The sequence below is a fragment of the Malania oleifera genome, chromosome 10, assembly GCF_029873635.1.
Source record: "Malania oleifera isolate guangnan ecotype guangnan chromosome 10, ASM2987363v1, whole genome shotgun sequence".
NCBI lineage: Eukaryota > Viridiplantae > Streptophyta > Magnoliopsida > Santalales > Ximeniaceae > Malania > Malania oleifera.
The window spans coordinates 28171218-28185020 of NC_080426.1; the positions used below are offsets into that span (position 1 = coordinate 28171218).

General features: G+C 35.6%; 1 protein-coding gene across 1 annotated transcript in view; it reads left to right on the plus strand.

Annotated features, from left to right (window-relative positions):
- The first annotated feature begins 5535 nt into the window (after positions 1 to 5535).
- LOC131166340 (serrate RNA effector molecule-like) overlaps positions 5536 to 13803 on the plus strand; it is a 47638-nt gene continuing 39370 nt past the window's right edge. Inside the window, exon 1 of the mRNA XM_058124801.1 lies at positions 5536 to 6087. Within this exon, the coding sequence (XP_057980784.1) occupies positions 5675 to 6087 (413 nt within the window). The 5' untranslated portion in view covers positions 5536 to 5674. The remainder of the gene's footprint in view (positions 6088 to 13803) is intronic.

Below are 13803 nucleotides of genomic sequence, written 5' to 3' on the forward strand. Positions count from 1 at the left end.
TGATTTCATCGACAAGATGGCGTCCTCGTTGACGAGGTCTTTAGGAATTTCGTCGACGAGATAGCGATTTCATCGACAAACCTAATATTTCCAATTTTCCTGAACCTCTCGGCATTCCCTCGTCGAAGAGCCTCTAAATTTCGTCGACAAGAAGCCTTCTACCTTCGTCGACGAATTATGGCCTCGTCGACGAAGTCTGCACAATTCCAGTTTTACCCCTCTTTTACATAATAAACTTATATATCACGGTTCGGGTTCTTACATCATGGCTAAGGTACCTTACGCCTTAGCCATTAGAAGTCACATGTACGTCATGGTTGGTACCCGACCAGACATTGGTCAAACAATGGGAGCTATCAGCAGGTTCATGTCAAATCTAGGGAAGACTCACTAGGAAGCAGTGAAGTGGATTTTGAGATATCTACATGGCACTATTGATAAGTGCCTATGTTTCGACAAAGGAGATTTGAAAATTCGAGGGTATGTTGATGCCGATTTTGCAGGTGAAATTGATCATCGCAGAAACACCACCGGATATGTGTTCACTGTTGGCACAACAACTCTTAGTTGTATGTCACAGATACAGAAGATTGTTGTTCTATCTACTACAAAAGCTGAGTATGTAGTAGTGATAGAAGCTAGTAAAGAGATGATTTGGTTTCAAGGTTTGTTAATAGAGCTCGGAATAAAGCATGAGAGAAATGTTTTGCACAACGACAATCAGAGTGCGATACATCTGGCAAAGAACTCTGTATTTCATTCCAGAACCAAACACACTAGATTACATTATCATTTCGTCAAATCTCTGTTAGAGGATGAAGTGTTGACATTGAAAAAAAATCCAAGGTAGGTGGTGACTACAAAAAAAGCTGAAGTTGTGCTCAACTTCAGTTGGTTTTCATGCTTGAAGATAAATTTGAGCACATCATTATCTATATATTGGTTGAGATAGTATCTCCATCTCCAAGTAAGAGATTGTTAAGTTGAAATGGAAATGGTTTAAAGAGGATGAGCTGCAGCCGCGTAACACAATTATCACGTGTTAAAATAATCCATTAAATATCACGTGCTCATTATCCCTTTAGAATACAATAACTTATTTCCTTCTATATCTATCCTATGTATATATAAATAAGAATGTTTGTGTTGTGTGAAGTGTGTAAGTGAAGTAAGTGAGCGAGAAGTGTGAGAGTGCTGAAGGTGAGAGAGAGAAAAGTGTGAGAAGAATTTAGTTGAGTGTATGTCTCCTCCTCTTGTTTTTCTCTCAGGTTATAGTATATTCGGTGTGCTTCGTGCACATAGGTTAGATTAGACCGAACCACGTAAATCTGGTGTTTTTATTTTGTGTGTTTATTTTGCTTGTGTGTGTAATTATTGTTCCTATATCCTTAACAATGAATGCTTTGAAAATTTACCACAATGAAGCATTTGAACAATCAAAACAAAGGAAACTAAATTACTATAACACCAGTCTTAATATGAGCACCAGAATATTGGTGAAAGTGACAATATCACAAATAACATTACTAGACCATTTAACAAATGAGTGGGATAGTTCAAGCGTGAGCTTATAAAGTCACTATCGTAGGGGTACACAAGAATTGAGTTGATTGGTAGGATCCAAAAAGGCATCCGGATGGGATGTAGTTGCGGGGGCTCCAAACGTCTACAATAAGTTGGCAAATACTACAAAAGATGTAATAACCCAGGAAAATTTTTTTTTAAATTATTAATCAATTAATTAGTTAAACATTATTAAATTAATGTATTAAATAAACAAATAAAAAGAAATAGTATGAAAAAAATTAATTAAGTGTAATTAGTAATTAATTAATTAATTAAACATTATTAAATTGAATTAATTTAGTTAAATGAAATGGTGGTTATATATATATATATATATATATATATATAAAATGATATGTGGTTATATATATATAATATAATATAATATTATTGTCATATGTAATAAGTAAAAAGAAAGAGAAGAAAAAAAAAAAAAAGGGAAGCTGAAGCTGTGGATCTATCCAGAGTGCAGAGAGAGAGAGATCACCCCTGAAATCTCCGCCTCTCTCTTTCTTCTCAATTTCGTCGGTCTAACGAGTGCCGATCAGGAAACGAAAGGTGCCGTTGGATTTCTAACTCTGCCACCGACATTTCTACTAGAGTGGGTTTGTCGTGGGAGCGGCGTAGACACTATTCCTAGGGAAATGTATATTTCCCCTAATTTCTCAATTTCTTATTAAATTTACCGTTAAATCGATGATCAGTCACCACCATGGGGTCCTAGTCGCGATCGTCGTCATTTTGGTGTAGGTAATTTTTCAATTAAAATTTTCTAGGCCCTACTCTAAAGCGAGAGTGAGATTTGAAAATTTTGAGAAATTGATTATATTTGAGGGTATAACCATTTATTAGGAATTTATGGGTCTAGGAAATATTAAAATAGTATTTTATTTATGATTAATTTAATGAAATTAGGATTTTTGATTCAGGATCCGGGTGAGTGCCGTAGGTATTTTTCGAGGTCCTTGTTGGCGTAGTTCAAGAAATCAGGTAAGGGACAAAATATATATTAAATCTGAATTTTTATGAATTTAATGAAAAATAAATTGTGTTATATGTACGTGTATATGTTTCGGTATGGGTTTAAAATGCCAACCATTTAAATTATGTTTTTCCGAGTTTAGGACTGTTTATTAGATACGTATATGTGAAAATGAACTGATGAAAGTGAAAAATATTTTCAGGATAATTATGTAAGAAATGAAAGATATTTTCAGTATATAAACATTAAATGTTGGCTGACTTATGTTACAGGTAGTGTATGAATTTTCTTGTTAAATTGTGTGGCATGAGATTTTGTGCAAATATATGTTAAATGTATCAGATGCAGACTAATTCAGTAAAGTATTGAGAATAAAATATGATATGAACTATGCTGCTTGTGTGTGTTAATGCAACCATGTTAACAGCTGAAATATGTTGGGTAAAACAACTGAAATATGCTGGGTAAATGTATGACAACTAAAAAATGTTGGGTAAAACAGCTGAAAGATGTTGGGTAAAATAACTAAAAAATGTTGGGTAAAACAACTAAAAGATGCTGAGTAAAACAACTGAAAGATGTTAGGTAAATGTATGACAATTGAAAAATGTTAGGTAAAATAACTGAAAGATGCTGGGTATGTAATGAAATGAAATGATAATGGAAATGAACGAGACGAAAATGAAGTGTGAAATGTGAATAATGTAAAATGAGAAAAAGTCACTTAAAGTGAAATGAAATGAAATGTTAAAGTTATGAACATGAACATGTGTGAATGATTGAATAATGACAGAAAGGACAATGTATTATGATACTAGAAGTATCTATGCTCGTAGGACACGTTACGATTGGGTGGGACATACTCTTCGTCTGAGGGCTTGCTGAGAAAGGCGAGTGCACTAGTAGCTTCTGATGTGGCAGTAGCCGAATATCGTACTAAGGCAAGGGAACCTACTTATATGGGCAGGTAGATTTCTTTATCTTTAGGGTCTTTGCTAGTAAATTATTATTGAATTGTGTGAGTACGAGATCAAATTAACACTCGAGGGCTTATCGAGTAAGGTGAGTGTCCTGGTATGCTTTATTAGTGACCTTAAGGTTACCTAAATATCAGAGCATAGGGGCACTACTTGTATGGTCGGGTAATCATCTCTATCCTTGAGTAATCTCGTAGGTTAAATCTTTTGCATGTGATTGATTAGGTTCATAGAATGATTTTAGAAATTATGTTAATGATTTTCAAATGTTAAATAATATGTTATTATATAGACTCATGTTGGTCACACACTGTTTTAATATATTATTTCTTTCCTTACTAAGATGTGTCTCACCCGAATATGATTATTTATCTTTTTCAAGATTTCCTCGGGATCAAGCTTTAAGAGTTCAAGGTTTTTATAGTATTATTGGGAAATAAAAAAAAAAAAATATATATTTCTATATTAATTTTGGGGAATGTAAATATTTATGTTTTATGTCTTTATGTTTAAAGTCAGTTATGAAATGAATGATTGTGAAGATACTGGAATGTGTGGAGAGGTATGTATTTATGGTAATGCAGGTGTTGGATGGATAGTAAAGATGTTATATAGGGATAGTAAACTCTCGTATTATTGATTATGGTTTTTTATATTATATAGAGATTAAGTTTATGTTTTCCGCTGTGTATATCATGGATTATAGATTATTATAGATTTTATCAGGTATAACGCACCGAACCCAGGTTTAAGAGTTCGAGGCGTTACAAAAGAGGTTAGGCTATCTTGGGTGTTGTCTTAAAGGTGCGATCAATTTAATGTTACGTTGCTTGGAGGAGATTATTCTATGAATTTGAATACGAAACTTGTTTTAGTCATCTGTGGGGCATTAACGCATTACCTTTTAAAGCAAGCACTAGTTATAAAAGGCACAACATTAACGAGTAATATAATATCTACTTCACTGCAGAGACCTATTTGGTAGTATACATTTATGTAATTTATCCAATCACTAAACCTAACTTGATTCTTATTGCAATTATGTTTCCACACTATAAATTATTGACTTGCTAGCCCAACACATTCATTTTTCCTTATTCTTTTAAGCTACAAACCACAACAAAAAAGATTAATTTATTAATTATTTTCGCATTATATCATTCTCACACATGATAAATTATCATGTTAAGAACAACCATAGACACACATCCTAATTCACTAGTAGGATTGTGATTAGATTCTTTAGTCCATTATCAAATATATATATTGCAATAAAAACATTTATAAAACATTCGTCAACCTTTTACTTTCCCTACCTAGTTAGGTTAACTGCCATTATCTTTGATAGTCGCTCACTGTCACATTTCCTCAAATTTGTTTACATCTTATCGTTTGATTTTGATGTATACTATGTATTTTATCACATATTACACACAAAGAGGATACTATATTAAGGCTTCACAATAATCTCCTTGTGTATTGTTATCCAATATCACCTTTGCACATATTTGCAACCTGTTAGTGCATTCACGTCTTACATATTATTAGGTGAGACATTGCATGTTCCATCATTTCCTTTTTTAGAACTCATATTGTTATTTAAATTTTAAACGTGCCAAAAAAAAAGAAAACAAAATTCATACTAAAAATTCATGATATAATTCTTATATAGATAATTGTAGAAATAAACAAAAATACAGTATTATAGTTCAAATTTTTTTTTGAGCCATTAAGACTTATTTTGTACTAGATAACCATATACAATGTGCATGAATATTCAAAAGATTTTCATATATAAATTAAAGTATTACTATTTTAGTTATAAACTTTGTTATAATGACGTATAATTAATTTATTTTAAAAACATAAAATTTATTTTAAATAGATTAAATTAACTTTAATCTCCACTGTTTGTTAAATACTTTCCTATATAAAATTAAATAATTTAAAAATATTAAATCAAACTATTCATCTACATGTAATAAATATAGACAATTTAAGAATAAAAAAGAAAAAGAAAGGAGCATAGATACACTCTCGCCGAAATGATAGAAAAGCTCTGAAGGTTGGATAGAGAAGCCGAAAGCTGCGAAACTCCAGTTCATAATCAATTCCTCAATCTCCCTATATTGCTTTCGATTCTAAATCCATGGCCGAGGTCGTGGATTTGCCCGCTGAATCCATAGACCAGGCACCACCTGAAAATGCCCCCGTTGCGGAGGAGGCACCACCGCCTCCGCCTCCTCCGCCGCCGGCTCCAGTCCCGTTGAGGAGAAGGGATAGAGATTCGAGGGATAGGAGAGACGACAGGGACAGGGATTTAGACCGTCCTCTCGGTCGCCACCGCGGTGGCGATTACTACGACCGTAACGCATCACCACCGCCGAGAGACCGGGAGAGAGATTACAAGCGCCGCCGCAGTCCCAGCTCTCCTCTTTACCGTGACCGCCGCTATTCGCCTCCCCGGCGCTCCCCTCCGCCTTTTAAGCGCTCGAGGAGAGACGATGGAGGTTTCGACCGGCGTGGGAGTCCCAGGGGTGGGTTTGGATCGGAAGATAGAAGGTGAGTGGTGGCTCCATTGATTTTGAAATTATTATGCTTGAAAGGTCATATGATCTGATTTATGTTGCACTGTTATTTATAACTACAAGTTATGTTGCTATAGAAAATCGTGATGCGCATTCTTTTACCCAATTTCTATCAGTTTGCGGAGAGGAAGAAAACAAGTAAACTACTACCCGACGCATCAGAGTTGTATTTTACAAATAAACAAGAGTTTCTATTAGCTCGTGAAAGAAACTAGACGACCTTAAGCTCATACTCGTCGAGAATATATATTGTGCTCGCTATTCATAATAAACTTTTCCCCCGTGCATCATCAAAGAGTGGAGTTTTTGTGCAGGGTTTTTGTTTCTACTGTGCATCTTTTGAACTCGTTTTGGTTAGAGAAAAATGAAGAAAAGGAGAGAACAAACTCCTAGGAGTGAAGACAAGAAAAGAGAGACCCGTTTCCCTTCTTTCCGCTGGTTCACTGGGAGAGTGGAAAAAAGTTAGGGAAAGAAAACAAAAGTCTCTATTATTTAAAATAGTGCCACCTAGGACCATGGAAGGGCTGAGAGGTGGGGTAGGGCCACAGGAGGGCAGTTGCCCTTTCAAGCCTTGCCAAACTCCAGCATTATTTTTTTGGGATTTCCCATAATTTGACCACTTTCTCATAAAATAGAATTATAGCTGTCATTCCACCAATTTCTACCTTTTCATAGCGAAAGAAGATGAATTCATTAGAATAAGAAGAACATACAGAAAGCAGAATAAGAAATCCTCATCAACAGAAAGAAGAAAAAATAAAAAACAAAACAATAGATTAAGAAACAGAAATCAGACTAACAAAGACCAAGAACGACTATTGCCCTTAAGGAAGGACAGCAATTTGCCAATAACATCAACAAGGAAGACAACTCTTCCACCTTCCTATCATTAAGAGTTTTATGGAAATGGAAATCTTTGGAAAATAAATATCCTTCAAAGTCAAAAAGGAGGAAATAGCCTTTATGCCCCGAACTCAAGTGGTAAAGATGAATTCGACAAAGCGACATTGCCCACTCATATGTCTTTCCCAAAAATGAATTCAAATTTTAAGAGCCTTACCTAAAACAAACTCCTTACCTAAAACAAATTAACATAAAAAATAAAGAGAGGGTAAATATGAGAAATGCATATCTATGGGCATTTTGGAGAACATCTAATTCCTAAATTAGCATCCTATCCATTCACATGCAATCCAAATTCACTTTTAATTTTTACTTTTGGGGAAACTTTTGATGGGATATATATCTCGCTCATGCAAGGAAAAAATCCTGCATGGCTAGGACCATTTTTGTACAATTGTTTAAGGGTGTTTCTGTCCGTTTAAGTAGGTTTGCGATATCTCTTCAGAAACCAAATATCTTGGATTTGAGGAGAAAAAATGGTCATTTTCCTGATTTTTTTCTTCTCTCCACTTTTCTGGACTTCTTTTCTCTTCCGTTTTATGTGAACCAAATGATAGAAGTGGAGAGAAGTCCATTTTTTCTTCCTCTTCTCTCAACTTCTCTGCAACCCAGCGGAGGCTTACATCTAAGTAGAGCTTCATAGTAGGATGTATCATGGTCCAGTTATTGGAGTTGTGGCTGGTATCTTCTTGTAAGACTAAATTGTTCCTTTGAACTTGATGGAATGGATAAATTGAAGCTGTCAATATTAAATGAAACCCATCGTTGGTTTGTGATTGTAGCAGATACAATGCAACTGGGGGCAATTCTCATCACTTTTGAGCTTCTAGTTATTCAGCTGCTTTCCTTTTTGTTGGTCTTACTCTTCTATGGGATGAGTTTGGCCCATGAACTAAATTTTGTTACTCAATCGAACTATATTTGATCTATTCTTCGTGAAATTTTTCAATGTTAACCTTCTTTTTTGGTTGCGAGTGTGGTGATGAGAGATAACTTTCAATTGTATTATTTGACATCAAATGCCTTCATGATTTTGTGCTCATCTGTGAGGGTGAGAGGAAGAGGATGATATGCATTATTGTTTCTTACCATGTCTTTGTTTATTTCCTTTTTCTTTTTAATAATATTTCCTTTGTTAGCCTGTGCTTGTTTTTGTCAAATCCTTGCCGTGCACAGTCCAAGCAACATGGTTTACAAATCTCTTGAACTGCTTACGTGCTCATTTTGGTGGTATCTCACATGTATTCATTTGGTCCATCTGGATGTGTAGTTACCAAGGAACTGTGTGTGTGGTTGGTGTGGGTGGCCATGATTTAAAGTATCAGCTGAAATTAAGATATATTGGTTTCCCCTGCCCATCTGTTTTAGCTGAGTTTTTTGCTCTTATTTGTGAGCTTCATGCTGATGTTTGGACAAAGTATTGCTATGAAAACTGCACAATATGAGCTAGCTGCTGATGCTCACTGTAGACATGTTGAATTAAATGGGGGTGATTGTGTGATGGTATGTATTTGTTATGAATGGTACCCAAGTGTTCTTTTAAGAAGTTACATGCCCGTGCTTCTTGTCCTTTGCGCACTATTTGTTGTGTGGCTCTAATGCTTTTGTACTTGAACTAACATCCTATATGAGCATTGGTCCTATTTTCAATGTTGAGGACTTGACTGCTTATTGAGGCACTTGTGCATGCATAGGCCTCCAAATTGGGTAGAAATGATCCATCCAAATACCCGCTTCTCATCCTACATCAATTCCCTCCTCCTGATAAAACTCGAGGGGACAATATCAAGGAGCCCATCATCATGAATAAAATCATCTCGTTTCATAAGAAAGGAACTAGTGGTATGCTTCAACACAGTGAGTGGGAGAATTTGTGATGGCATTGGCATCAACTTATACTTATTGTTGTCAATGGAGAGGTAATAAGAATTCTCATATCCATAATGCTTCAACTTCTTATCAAATAATCATGGTTGGCCCAAAAGGATATGACAAATTTTGAGAGGGAGGATATGACAAATCTTGAAGGTAAGTAAGCAATGGTCATGGAACGGTATTATTCGCTCAAGCAATTCTGTATGGTTTGTGATGAGGCTTAACTTCCAAATTAAACTTCTTCACAGCTTCTCTAGAAACTACATTTGTGCTTTTGGCATATCACCTGAGTTTGAAGATGTTGATCTCTATCCAATCTTCTTTTTCTTCGACCTTGTGGGGAAAGAGAGCATATGTTGAAGCATAGGTTTTACATTGCCATCATCATCTAAATCATTTGGGATTTCTGTTTTAGCTTCAACTACTTGAATGTCATCATCACCATCATTTTCTTTTTCTGCAACAGCCATGACTTGGTTAGGACTTAGGACATTATGCAGCTCGGTGCCCAAAACCTTGACATTTAAAGCATTTAAGTGATGGTTGGTTCTTAGAAGTTGTTTTGGAATGCTTAGGAGTCTTCCAAGGGGTATTAGTCTGAATTCCTTTACCCAATTGCTCAACTATCTTCGTACAACACCAGTAGCGTTCTTCTCAAATCAAAGGCCTGATGTAGCTATAGGAGGATTACGTTGCATATCCTTCTCAATTTGAGTGGCAACTTGTTCTGCATCCCTGACTGTAGTGAGATGGCATGTAAGTTTGAAGCAATAGCTGGCTTCAACTTTTTTCTATACAAAGCTATCATCTCATCCTCTTTCCATTCTATGTCGGCACGAGTAGTGAAATGATAGAATCTACCAGTGTACTCTGCAAATGTTGTTTCTTCTTGCTTCAAATCAAAGAGTTGGAAATGAACATGCTGCTGTTAATTTGGAGGCACAAACTGCTTCTGCATGGCTCACTTCATCTCATCCCATGTAATCTCACCAAATTTCCTTCTTCTAAAGGTCTTTTGTTGTTTAATCCACGAAATTCGAGCAGTTCCCTTCAATTTTGATTCTGACAAGTACAATTTTCTAGCCTCATTCATGTCATACAATCAGAAATAGTAGTCCAAAGAATACATTAATTGTCAAATTCATTAGGAGAACCATCAAATCTGAGACTTGTAGTTTAATTCCTTCACTCAAATGATTATTTTGGCCGTCACACAACTCAAAAGCATGGTTTAAAGACTGGTCTGGTGATTAAACTAGTGAAGTGACTGGGTCGGTCAGACTGATTGTACCGGTGGGTCAATGCGGTAGTTGAACAGGTGTCATTAGCATAATGTCAAATATGCTATGTAGTAAGTAAAACTAATTATATAGATATTTTATACAATTTATTTTAATTATTAAAACATAAATTTGTAAAAATAATTTAGAGGTTCTTGAAATAAAATGTTCATTATTAGTCCATAATTATATAAGACACACAACAAACAATTTAATAAAACTAAAAATATTAAAATATATACTACCAAGAGTATGTAATTTTGTGCAATAAATTAGAAATATAAATTTAATATTAACTGTTATACAAAAAATTTAATTAAGTGTCAAGTATAACTATGAAATTTAAAATCTTATGACACTGTTCACATAAAGAATTTTAATTAACATGCAATTAAATTAAATAATGCACAATTGCATTAAGTTCCAAATATCCAAGATTGATGAGAATATGTATTGCTTTGTACAATATTTCATGCCCATGTATCAAGATTTTTCCCAAAGTGCCTGGCCCTACCTACTCCACACATTTCACACATCTCAAATCATGGACACATTTCCCTGCAAGACTCTGGAAACATAAAAAAATCAGGCGGCTGATGTCATGCATAGAAAGTAAAAAGTAATAAAAAATTAATTTAAATCAAAATGATATATTAAAATAAGAGTTAAAGATGATAAGGTTTAGGTTTCAGAAGAAGCCTGCGCCATGCCACTGTCTGTCGCCATGGAAGGAGGAGAAAGAGACCTGCACTTTTGGCCGTGGGTAGGTGGCTGCACTGCGAACAGTGCAGCCTTACCATCAAGTGTCTACTATGGGAGGGAGGAGGAGAGAGCGAACTGCTAGAGATTGTGAAATCACAAAATACAAATGTAAGTTTTCTCAGTTTTTGATTTTATTTAAAATTTTATTCATACTTGTTTCTTTTTTTTTTTTTCCTAAAATTTTTAAAATTTTAAATCAGGCCCAGATTTGACCCCGGTTTGGGCCGGTTTGTACTGGATCATGCTGGGCCGGCTGGTTCTGTACCCGATCACTTCATTTCTGGTTTCCATGATACACCCGGGCTGGACAAGTGGCCAGTTTCAGTCGAACCTGATTGGACCTGCTGGTCCGGTCCGGGTTTTGAAACCATGCTTAAAAGTATGAGGGACGACAGCTATTTCACCATCTTGTTTGGTAGGAAATTCCATGGGCCTTTTACCTAAGGCTGCAACTTTGGTTGTTAGCCCATTCAAAGCATAGGTAATAGTCCCCATGGCATTTTTCATGTTTTGTACCCTACTAGATTCCACCTTTTAGACAATTCAACATTGGTCACCATGATGCAATGCAATTATATGATGCAACTCACAAACTTCACTCTTAATTATTTAAGAACAATCTTCAAGTCACCTTTAATCTTGAGTATCATGTGGAAATGAAACAAATTCACTTAGAGAACTCACAAACGCAGTGGTTAAACCTGATTTCCAATGCTCACATCAGTAATTCTTGCTTCTCGTAGCAATTTATTTCTGGAACCAAACTATCATGCTGCAAATCAAGATCTCAGGAGAGAACACCAATTTCTTAGGAGATAGGAAATTGTAGAAGACAGTGAGAGACTTCCTCATGCGTGTTGCCAGGGCGTGGGGGCACGTGAGTCGCCAGTGGTGAGATTCCAGCAATGAAACTCCAAGGTGAGAGATCAAGGGGTGAGGATTGCACTGGTAGTGGTTGTGTGGTGAGAAAGGATCAGGAAGTTAGGTGTTCAAAGGGCTGTCGGCTGGTCAACCTTCTGCTGACGTGTGGGAATTTTCTGGTCATCGGCAATGAAATTGTAGGGGAAGGGGAGTGAGACTGTTTTGTCATTGAGGGTGTGGTTGGTGTTGCAGGATGGTTGCTGGAAAGTGGTGTTTGAAAATTTGGAGACATTACTGGAATTTTGGAATTGTTTAGAAACTGCTTTTTGGTGGTTTTTTTTTTTTTATTAAACTGAAATTTCAGATCAGAGATGATGAGATGAGGGGCTTAACAAAGAGGGAGAGTGATTAATGGAGAGAATCCGGAAGAGGAAAAAACATGGTAGAAGAGAAGGGAAAAGGGCAAGATGGGGGGATTGAAATGGAAGAGATTAGAAGAAATTGAAGAGAGGAAGGGAAGGTAGGAGAGAGGAGATAGGGGGGAACTCACGATTCAATTCAAATTCAACATCAACTACCTACAAACATGACTTTCACACACTATTTATAGTAGAGTATCTAACACATGAAATTAAACTCATATCCCTAGAATACACAAATATTACAAACAAAACCCCAACATACATAATTGTAGTACTTCAAATGCAACATCAACTACCTACAGCATGGCTTTCAAACACTATTCATAATAAAGCTTCTAAACACATGAAATGACACACATATCCCTAGAAGCTAGAATACACAAATATTACAAACAAACCCCCGACGTACATAACCATAATGCAAGCAAACTACACACACATACTTAAACAACTAACTAAGCACATATGGGTTTCAGACCCAATAAACCGTTGACTCTGTTCTTTGACATAGGCCTCCAACTTGGGTGGAAATGATCCATCCAAATACTTGCTTCTTGTCACGTGGTGGCAAAATTTAGGCCTTTAGAGGGATGGAGGCATTATGCACGGAACCATAGTTTTGCCGTCCACCAGGATGAAGGCAAACGTAAGAACATGCTCATTATGTTAAATGTTCATCGTCTTTTATTTTTATGTGGCTCTATCTCTCTCAACTGCAGTTCATATGCTTGTGCTAATTGTGAAAGCCGATGGGTCACATCCATGTTAGGCTGTTCGCTAACCCTTCTCTTTAGTCTCTCTCTCTCTCTCTCTCTCTCTCTCTGGATACATAGAGGATATGGATATGGAGAAAAAAATGAGTATGGGGAGATTATCTTAGACTTTGCTATGTCATATGATTTTATTACAATGAATAATTGCTTTAAGAAGAGAGAAGAACACTTATTAACCTTTAAAAGTGGACAAAATAGAAGTCAAATAGATTTTTTTTTTCTAACTAGTATGGTAGATCGTTTATCATGCAAGGATTGTAAAGTTATTTTAGGTAAAAGCCTAACAACACAACATAGAGTCTTAGTGTTAGAAATATGTATTAAAAAATTTAAAGAAAAAGGATAAAATAAACTAGTGTAAGAGAACTAGGTGATGGAACCTAAAGGGAGAAAATATAATAAAATTTAAAGATAAAATGATCAAAGATGGGGATTGGACTATAGAGGATGGGATAGATACAAATACTTTTTGGAGTAGATTAGCTAGCTCTATTAAAAAGATAACAAAAGAGATTTTAGGTGAATCAAGGGGAAGATATGCGAATAGCAAAGAAAGTTGGTGGTGGGATAAAATGTCTAAAAAACCATAAAGACAAAAAGAATTTGGTATAAAAACGTGGCCAAAATATAGAAACATGGATAACTTTGAAATGTATAAAAGTTGAGAAAAATGCAAAAAAAAGGCCGTTAGTGAAGCTAAACACAGATCATTTAATAGTTTGTATGATAGATTAGATACAAAATAAGGGGAAAGAGATATATTTAAACTTGCTAAAGTTAGAGAAAGGATGAGTAAGGACTTAGGAAATGTAAA